The sequence below is a fragment of the Hyaena hyaena genome, unplaced genomic scaffold (genome assembly GCF_003009895.1).
Source record: "Hyaena hyaena isolate Hyena2069 unplaced genomic scaffold, ASM300989v1 scaffold_106, whole genome shotgun sequence".
In the NCBI taxonomy this organism is placed as follows: Eukaryota; Metazoa; Chordata; class Mammalia; order Carnivora; family Hyaenidae; genus Hyaena; species Hyaena hyaena.
The window spans coordinates 446,250-456,783 of NW_024080738.1; the positions used below are offsets into that span (position 1 = coordinate 446,250).

Genomic DNA, 10,534 nt, shown 5'->3' on the forward strand with positions numbered 1-10,534 from the left:
AATACCAAAGTCAAATTATTTTTTTTAATCAGGCCAATATCCCTTATGATCATAGGCTGAATAATTCTTATTGAAATATTAATAAATCAAATATATAAAAAGGATAACATGATAATCAAGTGGGTTTTATCTCAGGAATGCAAAGTTAGTTGAACATTAGAAAATCAATCCGTATAATTCACCATATTTACACATGACAAAATAAAAACTGTACAACCATCTCAACAGATACAGAAAAATTATTTGACAATATCAGTCATAATATAAATTCTCAGCAAATTAGAATAGATGGGAGATTCCCCAGTCGGGTAAAGGGCATCTATTATAAACCTAAGCTAATATCATACTTCACTGTAAAAGACTAAACACAGTTTTACCTTATGATTGGGTACAAGGTAAGTATGTCTACTTTGACTACTTCTATTCACCATTGTAGTAGAAGTCCTAACAGTTTCAATAAAACAAGAAAAAGATAAATGGTGTACAGATTGGAAAATAAATAGTGAAACCATCTTTATTCATAAACAATATGGACAAGTATATAAGAAGCCCAAATGAAGCTACCTCACAGTCATACAGAAAAATTAACTCAATATGGATCACTAACTTAAATGCAAAAATGAAAATTATTGAACTTCTAAAAGAAAACATAAGAGCAAACTTTTGTAATCTTGGGGATAGGCAAGGATTTCTTAGGACACAAACCCACTAACCATAAAAATATATAAATGTAACCATAAATTACATTTCATCACAATTAATATCTCCTGTTTTCTGAAAGATACCATTAAGAAAAAAGAAAAGAAAGTCATAGTTGGAAGAAAATATTTACATGGCACATCTGATAAAAGATATGTATCTCAAATATATAAGCTCTTAACGTAGTAATATACTCTTAACACAGTAATAAGATGATATACATATGCAGCCCAATAAAAATTCAGCAAAAAAGTCTGAACACTTAGCAAAAGAAGATTTATAAATAGCCCATAGGCACATGAAAAGATGTTCAATATCATGAGTCACCAAAGAAATGTAAACTAAAACCACAAGGAAATATCATAAGTATTCAACAGAGTGGTGTGAAATAAAAAAAACAATAAGTTGGGGAGTAACTGGATCTCATCTACCTTGTTGATGGAAGCATAAAATAGTATAACCACTTATCAATTTCTTATGACTCAGTAATTCTAATCCTAGAGTTTTACCCAAGCCTTACAAAAACATATCTGCATGTAAAGACTTGTGCATGAGTATTCAGAGCAGCCTTTTAGTTTTCATAGCAACTTTTTAAAAATAGCCCAAAACTGGAAAAAATCTAATGCCCTTTGGTAGGTGAGTACGTAAACAAAACGTAGGATACCCATACCCAGGAAACTACTCCATAACATAAAGGAAGGAGCTATTACTAGCGGCAAAAAAATGCATGAATCTTACAGAAATTATGTTGAGCAAAAGAAGACGGTCACAAAAATGTACTTGCTATATGATTCTATTTCCGTGAAGTTCTAGAATAAAACAAAAACTAATCCAGAATGATAGCAGATCAGCAGTTACCTGAAGTCTGCGTAGGTGTGAAAGAATAGACTACAGAAGGGCTCAAGAGAACATTTTGGGGTGACAGTTGCATGACCATATGTATACATTTGTCCATACTCCTCAAATTGTACACTTAAGATGGGTGATGCACATTATTCTTCAGTAAAGGTGATTTTTTAAAAAATGAAGTAGTTACTGATCAGCACAAGAAGCTAAGCCTCCTCATTTCTGACACAGTGTTTGTTTTGTCTTGTTTTGTTTTTCGTACCACACAAGGTAATGCTGGAATCCGGTGATAGAATGTGGAAAGCAAGGCAGGTATGAGTAATGACTTTGAGATTCCAGCCTGGTTGACCAGGAGGATGGTTTGAGAGGAAGATGAACAGTCTGTCTTTAGACACAGAGCCTCAGCTCAGGCCTTTGGACTTCCTGGTTGGGTTTGTTTAGTCTTCTTGAAACAAAATGAACTCCCCTCCAGAGAGAGGAATAGTTGGCCTTGGAGCAGGCAGAAATAGAGCCAGGAAAGAATCCGAGAAAAAGTCATCAAAGACATAGAAGAACCAAGAGGAAAAGATTTTGTAGAATCATGGAGGAGTTATTCCCACAAAGAACAAGGACAGAAGTACCAAGAAGGGTGAAGACCTAATTGATCTCAATAAGATTCACAGCTTTGAAGTCAGCTGGAGTAGGAATCTGGTGCCCCTGCTTACTAGCTCAGTGACTTTGGACAGTCTAGTTAACTGCACTCTAACACCGTCTAGGAAGGTGGGGACAAACAGTGGTTTTCACCTGAGACCCATTCTGAACATTCCGCGAGAAATGTATATAAAGAACTTACACCGGCCTAACTAGGTATTTGTTTCTGATGCTGTTATCATTAACAAGCTGTCTTTTAATATTTTTTAAAGTAATATTAAGTATTTGTTACATGCCTGGTGCTGTGCTGTTGGCCTTGGGTGGATCATGTGGATCATGTCATATAATAGTGTACTGGGGGGTCAGAGCCCCCAGTGTGACTCAGAGCCTGTGGTCTCCGCTTCTTCTGACAGAGCATCTGCAAGTGTGTTAAGGAAGAGGCTACAAGGGGTTCAGGGAGTGGGACAGAGGAAGGAAACTGTGGCAGACTGTAGAATGTTCTTTCAGGAAATTCAGAGGTAGAGGCAAGAGAGAAGTGAGCAGCCACTACACACTGAGCTTCTTGGGAGATTTGTCTCAGGTGATGAGCAGAGCTTCTTCAGAAGTTTTAACCCATGCAGCAGTGTACATTTATTAAGTGATTGCTGTATGCTCTTAGAATTCCCCTTAGTTTTGCACATGGGTAGGGCAGTGTCTCCAGGGGAGCTGAGTGCAGCCTCACCTGTCTTGGTTCCACAGGAGACTCTTGGCCATGGTGGTCCTGTCTCCAGCATGGGCGACCTTATGCCTTGGAATTCTCAAGCTCCTGATGGTGCCATTTGCAGCTGTCTCTCCTTTTCATTCTGCCAGTGACACATGCCGGGGGTGGGGGGGGGTGGGGGGGGTGGACGCAAAGCCCCAGCCCACGCTCCATCAGGCCCACAATGTTGACAACCGCAGGCTGCCACAGGGAGGAAAAGGATAGGCACTGAGGCCAGCCCCTGTCTCACGTAAAGCATTCCATGGCATGCAAGCAATTTAACAGACCGCAGAAAACGATCCCTCAAGAAGCATTTCCACTTCCCACAATGATTATGGAGGAAAGAGAAAATGTCCTTCTACATGGCTAGCAAAGTCACATGGGGCAAGTTTGGATGTCCACGGGTCCCCAGAATGACTCCTGCATGGGGCAGGGGGCCAGGAGTGCAAGCCCTGCCTCTGCTGACTACACAGAAAGCAAACTCCGAATGAAGTGTTACCAAGAAGCTAACACTCCTTGTGGGTTGGAGGGCAGTATAACTTACAAGAGGGGAAACTTTTGTCCCCCATTAAAAGTCAAGTCGAGTCCATCATAAATCTAAGTTCCCTTGAAAGAGCTATTGTTAGACTGGTAATGTGTTCAAAGATGGGCCTATCTTTTCTTCCTTCTCGCTGATCCCACTGGGATCCCACTACTAAAGTAGTTAATGAAAAGCTTTTTCCTGGATGTCTGCAACACACTCCATACACATCTCCTTTTAGTTTTTGTTTTCTTTCTTGGGATTTCCGTTTTTATTTTAGAAAAGAAGCCTTTCACTGAAAGCACTGAGGTAAGCTTAAACTTAGGTTGACAAATGAAGGTCGCTTGGCATGTTAATTTGCTGAGTTTTAAAAATTACAGATTTTCTACAGATTTGCTGGTAACCCTTTTTCCATTTTTATTAAGAAGTAGTTGACACACATTACCATGTAAGCTTAAAATGTACAGTGTGATGGTTTGACTTGCATATATTATGAAATGATCCCCATGATAAGTTTCGTTAATGTCTGTCATTTCATATAGGTGTAATAAAAAGACAAGAAAGAAATTTCTCCTTGGGATGAGAACTGTTAGTATAACTTGATGATTTTCTTAAATTCCCATTCATTTAATGGTTGGCTGAAACCTGGGCCACCTAAGGTCTGTTTTGGGATTTTTTTTAACCTCTCAAATATGCTCTCAGGCTTATAAATTGACTTTTTAAAGAATATTAACATTTTTTGAGAAAATGTTACAAAACCTTTTTAAATTATTGTTGTTATTATCTATATATCTTGTATATGACATAACCTCATGAGTTTATTTTTTGTTTAATCCACTCTTCTGGGTGGTTTTTGGTTTTTTTTTCTCTTTAATCCAGAAATAGACAAAAAGAAGTATTACAAATACAGCAAGGAGAAGACGATAAAATGGCTGGAAAAAAAGGTAGCGTACACCACCGGTACATTATGGCAAAGAAAAAGTTTAATGCTTCTTTTAAAAAATATTTACAGAAGGAGGTAAGTATGAATCCAAAGACTATCTTGTTTTTCCAGCTAAAAGAGAGAAACTATATGAAGATATCCAAACATGAAATCTTTTGCTTTTCATCCACCCCAGCTCATGTCTCTCTGGCTTTAGCTCCATGCTTTCCTTTGACCTTGCATTCCCATTTCCCGTGACCCTCACCGCTAAATGCAAGAGGTTCTCACTGTTCAGTGATAGGGATTTGAGTCTTCCAAACCAGATAATACCAGGCGTGAGGCCCATTTGCTGCTTTCAGTCCTACAGTTGTCTCAGAGGTTGCTATTGCTCACACAGCGAGGCAGGGGGCAGACGCAGATGGCATTCAGGCCTAGAGGAAGTGTGTCTCACCCTGGACATCTGGATGCTGGAGGGATCTTAGTGATCCTAACATCCTAGAACTAATCTAAGGTCTGGGGCAGTGTTTTTCAAATTGATTCCTTGGGTCACAACCAGTGTTTCTTTTGAATGGAATAGGATTGGGACAGGATGGGATGGGATTGGATATATTAAAATATAGCACAGAGTAAGGGCACGTATTAAGTATGGTTCTATGAGACGTATATATGCATTTAAGTACCAGTTTGCTGGGTAATGCTTACCGTGGGAATAGTAGAAACAAATAAACCACTTTGAAAGCTACTGGTCAAAGAATGTTGTGTACTTTCATACTAATTAAGAATCTCACCAGACCAGGTCTATTGATGACAGTTTTTCAAGTTCAGTATAGTACTGATTCTGAAGATTTTCTTCTATCTTGTATGTGGAAAACACACTGGTCGCACCATATTACTGGGCACATGGGGAACCTGGAAACATGGCAATGAACCTTGCAGAATTAATCAGGCTCCTACTACACAAAGTAGTGAAAAGATGTTACAAGTGCCCCCATGGTTCACTTTTCATTTGCATTAGTTGTAGGTGAAAAATAAGGCTGCTGAGCAGGGTCTTGTCATTTAGGTTTTGTCTTTAGCGAGTGATAATGACATGAATAGCAAAGTGACATATATATCGATTGTGTTTCTTAAATTCCTAGGAAGTTGGGAAATGTATATGATTTATTCTGTTTAGAAAAAAAATATTGTATACAAACTTTGTGCCAAGCTCTTTCTTAAAGGCTTTATGTATATGAACTCATTTAAACCTCACAACAGTATTATTCATTAGGTATTATTTTTGTCCTCATTAGATAGAGACACAGAGAGGTTAAGGAAGTAGGCAATGGTCACAGAGCACACTCAAGTAGCTTGACTCCAGAGGAAGTGCTCTCATATCGTGTAGGCATTTAGAAGTCCATGTTTTGACATCATCCCCAAATGCTGTTGCTGTTGTTCAGCTTCTGTCCAAATGTGCATCCGTCTCTCATCTACTGATACTTGATCAAGACATTGCACTCTCAACAATAGCCAAAACATGGAAAGAGCCTAAGTGTCCATCAACGGACGAATGGATCAAGAAGATGTGGTTTATCTATACGATGGAATACTACATGGCAATGAGGAAAAATGAAATCTGGGCATGTGTAGCAACCTGGATGGACCTTGAGGGGGTTATGCTGAGCGAAATAAGTCAGGGAGAGAAGGACAGCTACCATATGTTTGCACGTATAGGAGGATTAGGAAGAACTTAACAGAGGACCAAGGGGGAGAAGAAGGGGGGAAATAGTGGGGGAGAGGGAGAGAGGCAAACCATGAAAGACTCTTGAATACTGAGAACAAACTGAGGACTGATGGGTGTTGCGGGGGAGGGGGAAGATGGGCATGGAGGAGGGCACTGGTGGGGATGAGCACTGGGTGTTATATGGAAACCAACTTGACAATAAACTATTTGTAAAAAAAAAAAAAAGAAAGAAAAAGAAAAAGACATTGCTAGGTCCTCAGATATTTCTTCCTGGATCTTAAATGGATTGAGGATCATCTGGAAGGTTGTGGATTTCTAAAGTTCATTGGAAATACCGTGATGTTTCCCTTTTGGTTACTTTATAGGTTAATCAGACTGTGGCAGCCTTGAAAACCAATAACGTAAATGTCAGTGCCCGAGTACAGGCAACTGCATTTTTCTCTGGTGACCAGGTTTCCAGTGACAAGGAAGGTAAGTAAATCAGTTTTTAATATTACTTATTATTTATTTTTAATTAGAGAGGGAGAAAGAATAAGCATGAGTGGGGGAGGGGCAGAAGAAGAGAGCAAAAGAATCTTAAGCAGGCTTCACCCGTAGCGTGGAGCCTGAAGCAGGGCTTGATCTCAAGAACTATGAGATCATGACCTGAGCCGAAATCAAGAGTTTGATGCTTAATCAATGGAGCCACCCAGGCACCCCAGTAAATCATTTTATCAGAAAGTATTTTTTGCCTGGAGTAACTTGCTGATGTATTTTGCCTGGAGTAAATTGCCTGCCTTACGATTTTAAAATGTTAATGTCTGAGAAGCTTCGCATTCTCGTCCATTTGTTCTCATAGATCTCATAGTGCATTTTGTTTCAGAACCAAGTAGTATTTCTACCGTAGATCACTTCTGTCACTAATCAGTGCTTAAATCATTCCTTCAGCAACTATTTACTCTGCACTAAAAACCACCCTAACAACTCTAGCTGTCGTTCATTGAGGGTGTGTTGTGTGCCAAGCCGTTTGCCGATTTGCCAGTGTACACTCCCGTAAGTCTCGCTTTACAGTAAGAGTGTGGAGGCTGCCCCCAAAGTCACATGACTGGTAGTGGAGAAGCCGAGCTGACGGAGCCAGCCTAGCTCTAGGCCCGCACCCTTACCCTTTCTGTTGGACTGCTGTCTGTCCCTGGGCTTCAGCGGGCTGCATCTGTTTGCTTCTTACTCTCCAGAAGTGTTAAGTCCTACTGTTGATCTTAGTATTTTGATTTTAGATGACAATTGATTCCCTTGGCAATTTTTTTCTTTTAGGTTATTAAGGTACATTTTTTTGCTTTTTCCAGTGTCGCATCCCCCCATTTTTGTATGTGTACTTGAGAAAAACAGCTATATAATACAATTAACATTCTCAAATGGTGGGACAGAAATTATTCCGAGGGTACCCACGTGGGTCAGTCAGTTAAACGTCCGACTCTTGATTTCTGCTCAGATCATGATCTCATGATTCGTGAGACCAACCCCACCTCAAGCTCCATGCTGACAGTGCAAATCCTGCTTGGGATTCTCTCTCTCTGCCCCTCTGCTGTGCTCACTCTCATTCTCTCAAAATAAATAAATATTAAAAAAGAAAAAAGAAATGATTGGGACTTTAAACTCCAATTCACCATTCTCCTGTTCTGGACAGGCATACAACTCCAAAGCATCAGAATTTCATCATTCAAAAAATTAAGCCTAGGACCAGGGATCTGTTTGTGATTGAAGGTAATTCAGGCCGTGTTTGATTTGCAGAAAACTACCTTAAAACATCGTACACATGTAGATGGCAGCAGGCTCCTTGGCATCCCAGAAGTGGTGGACAGCTCTGCTGAGCTGAGATTGCTGAGTTTACTAACATCACTGGTTTTGATTGGCTTTAACAAAAGAGAAGGGTCAAATGGATGGATGGACCACAGATTTTTTTTTAAGTAGGAGAAGGGATGTTAGACATTTTTTAGATAGATCTCATTTTATTTTTTTATATTTTTTAAAAATTTTTATGATTTTTTTTATTATTGAGAAAGAGAAACAGAGCAGGGGAGGGGGGAGGGGGGATGGGCAGAGAGAGAGGGAGACACAGAATCCAAAGCAGGCTCCAGGCTCTGAGCTGTCAGCACAGAGCCTGATGTGGGACTTAAACCCACGCACTGGGAGATCATGACTGGAGCCAAAGTCGGATGCTTAACCGACTGAGCCACCCAGGCGCCCCAATAGATCTCATTTTAAAAGTGAAGAATCATAGTGTCAGAGAAGGAGATGACTTATCCAGGGTCACCCGTCATAGCTAGTAGGCTTCTGTCTCTGAATCCAGTGTTTGAACCAATCTCTAAATATAAGAGTCTGGGGGTGGTTATCTTGCCATTTAGGGTCCTAGCCATAAAGTAAGCTTTACAGTATTTTACATAATTTCCATTTTTTTAGATCTTTAGTTCAGTATGCTACCAGAAGAGGCAAACCAATCATGTGTTGGCTTTCTTAGTTCCCTTTGTCTCTATATAACTTATTGGATAATTACTAACCTAGAACCAAGAGCACATTTAAAGAAGTGTCCCATGGTAACTTTCAGTTCTATGTTGGTGGTAAGGGTCTCTCACTGAAGACTCTTTGAGATCCTGTGGTCCAGGCAGCAGTCACTTCAATAGTTAGGCAAATTATTATCTCAGTTTTAAGGCAGAAGAGAAAGAAAAGAAGAAGCAAATGAATACTCCAGCAACAAACCTGAGATACTGATTTTGGTGATTTATATCCCCATATGTTTATCCCGTGTATTATGTTTTATTAGCCTCTAGTATTCTGCATAAAATACTGAATTAAAAACCAGGGTTTTAAAGCAGATTTTGTTTTATGTTACTGTATTTCATTGATACCACAGCTGCATTTTAGTACTAAGTGTCCAGGTGTTTTAGAATTAGTGATTACATGTTCTACCGAGGTTAGTTTTTTACATTTTTAAAGGCATTTTTATTAGTTTGAGAGTATATATAATGTTCAGAACTCTTATAAAGCATGTGCTTGACAGAGACATGTCACGTATTATGTCTCTCAGATGAACATATTCGTTACTATTCATTAATTAGATTTATTCTATGTTGAAACAGACCTAGAAAAGATTACTCTTTAAAAGACATGAATATGTCATCTTATTACAGCTGATTTTGAGCTTTATTTGTATTCAAAGGCCCCAACTAAGAAAACAACCCTGAATTTTTTTTCAACTGTCATTTAGTGGGCAACTGCTGTGTTATATCATCTCCTCATATCTTTGATACCATCCTGTCATATCTCACCCATGAAATCACTCACCACCCTAACAACTAGACATTAGCATCCCCATTTTACAAATGATGAAACTGAGGCTATGAACTTAAGTGAGACTCTAAGGCCAGATAGAGCCAGAATTTTAACTCTGGTCAGTTTGACTATAAAACTACCATAATTGTTACTAATTCTTTTTTCTTTCACTCTCCATTCTGTTTCTTTCAGAGGATTATATTTGTTATGCCCATGGTCTGATATCTGATTACATCCCTAAAGAACTAAGTGATGACTTGTCTAAATATTTAAAGTAAGTATCATTCATCTTTAGTCATAATTAGGAAGTACCTGCAATAGGTTCCTTTATGGCTTATCACATCACTGTTTTTGATAAGAGAGTATCCTTAAGTTCTGTTCTAGACTGTGGTTTGAAGGTAATTTTTAGTGGACACTGATGGATTGGAACAAATTGATTTGGTAGATACTGATTGCAGAAACTCGTGTTAGGACTGGATATTTGGATTGGTATGATTTTAGAGGGTAAACAGTATTAAAATTGATCCCCAGTTACACTTAACTAATTTGGTTCTTATTATTTTAAGAGAAATAAAAGAAGGAAAGAAGAGAAGGCATGCGGAATGTTCTTGAAAATTACATTTAAATAAAGGCTTTGTACCATATTCACTGTCATTAGATCCTCCCCAAATACCTTCATTATTCCCAGCACTTGAAGTTCAAAGGATGAAACATAGTCTGTGTCAGAGGGCAGAAAATGAGTTTAAGAAGGACTTGATTTGTGCTATGTCCTTCATAAAGATATTTAGTGTAATATAAAGGATACCTTAGGCAGAAAAGAACATGTTTATTTTCTAGATTTTAGCAACTATTGTTAAGATTCTATTGGTGTGATAATAGCTTTTCTGGATTTTCTAGTAGCATTCTCCTCTGATACATAAATATAACATGACTTCTTAACAGATACATAGTTGCTATTTTTAGCAAATTGCTTAGGTCCTACTTTAAAAAACAGTTAGTGGCGGCACCTGGGTGGCTCAGTTGGTTAGGCACCTGACTCTTGGTTTCAGCTCTGGTCAGGATCTCATGCATCCGGCTCTCTGCTGGGGGCACGAAGCCTGCTTGGGATTCATTCTCTCTCTCTCTCTCTCTCTCTCTCTCTCTCTCTCTCTC

The 10,534-nt window shown here is 38.9% G+C and overlaps 1 protein-coding gene across 2 annotated transcripts in view; it reads left to right on the forward strand.

The window, feature by feature from the left end:
* Positions 1-10,534, forward strand: part of RNASEH2B (ribonuclease H2 subunit B) — a 58,684-nt gene that overhangs the window by 40,592 nt on the left and 7,558 nt on the right. For both annotated transcript variants that reach the window (XM_039236108.1, XM_039236106.1), the window contains exons 6-8: positions 4,314-4,378; positions 6,442-6,547; positions 9,575-9,656. In XM_039236108.1, the coding sequence (XP_039092039.1) occupies positions 4,314-4,378; positions 6,442-6,547; positions 9,575-9,656 (253 nt within the window). The remainder of the gene's footprint in view (positions 1-4,313; positions 4,379-6,441; positions 6,548-9,574; positions 9,657-10,534) is intronic.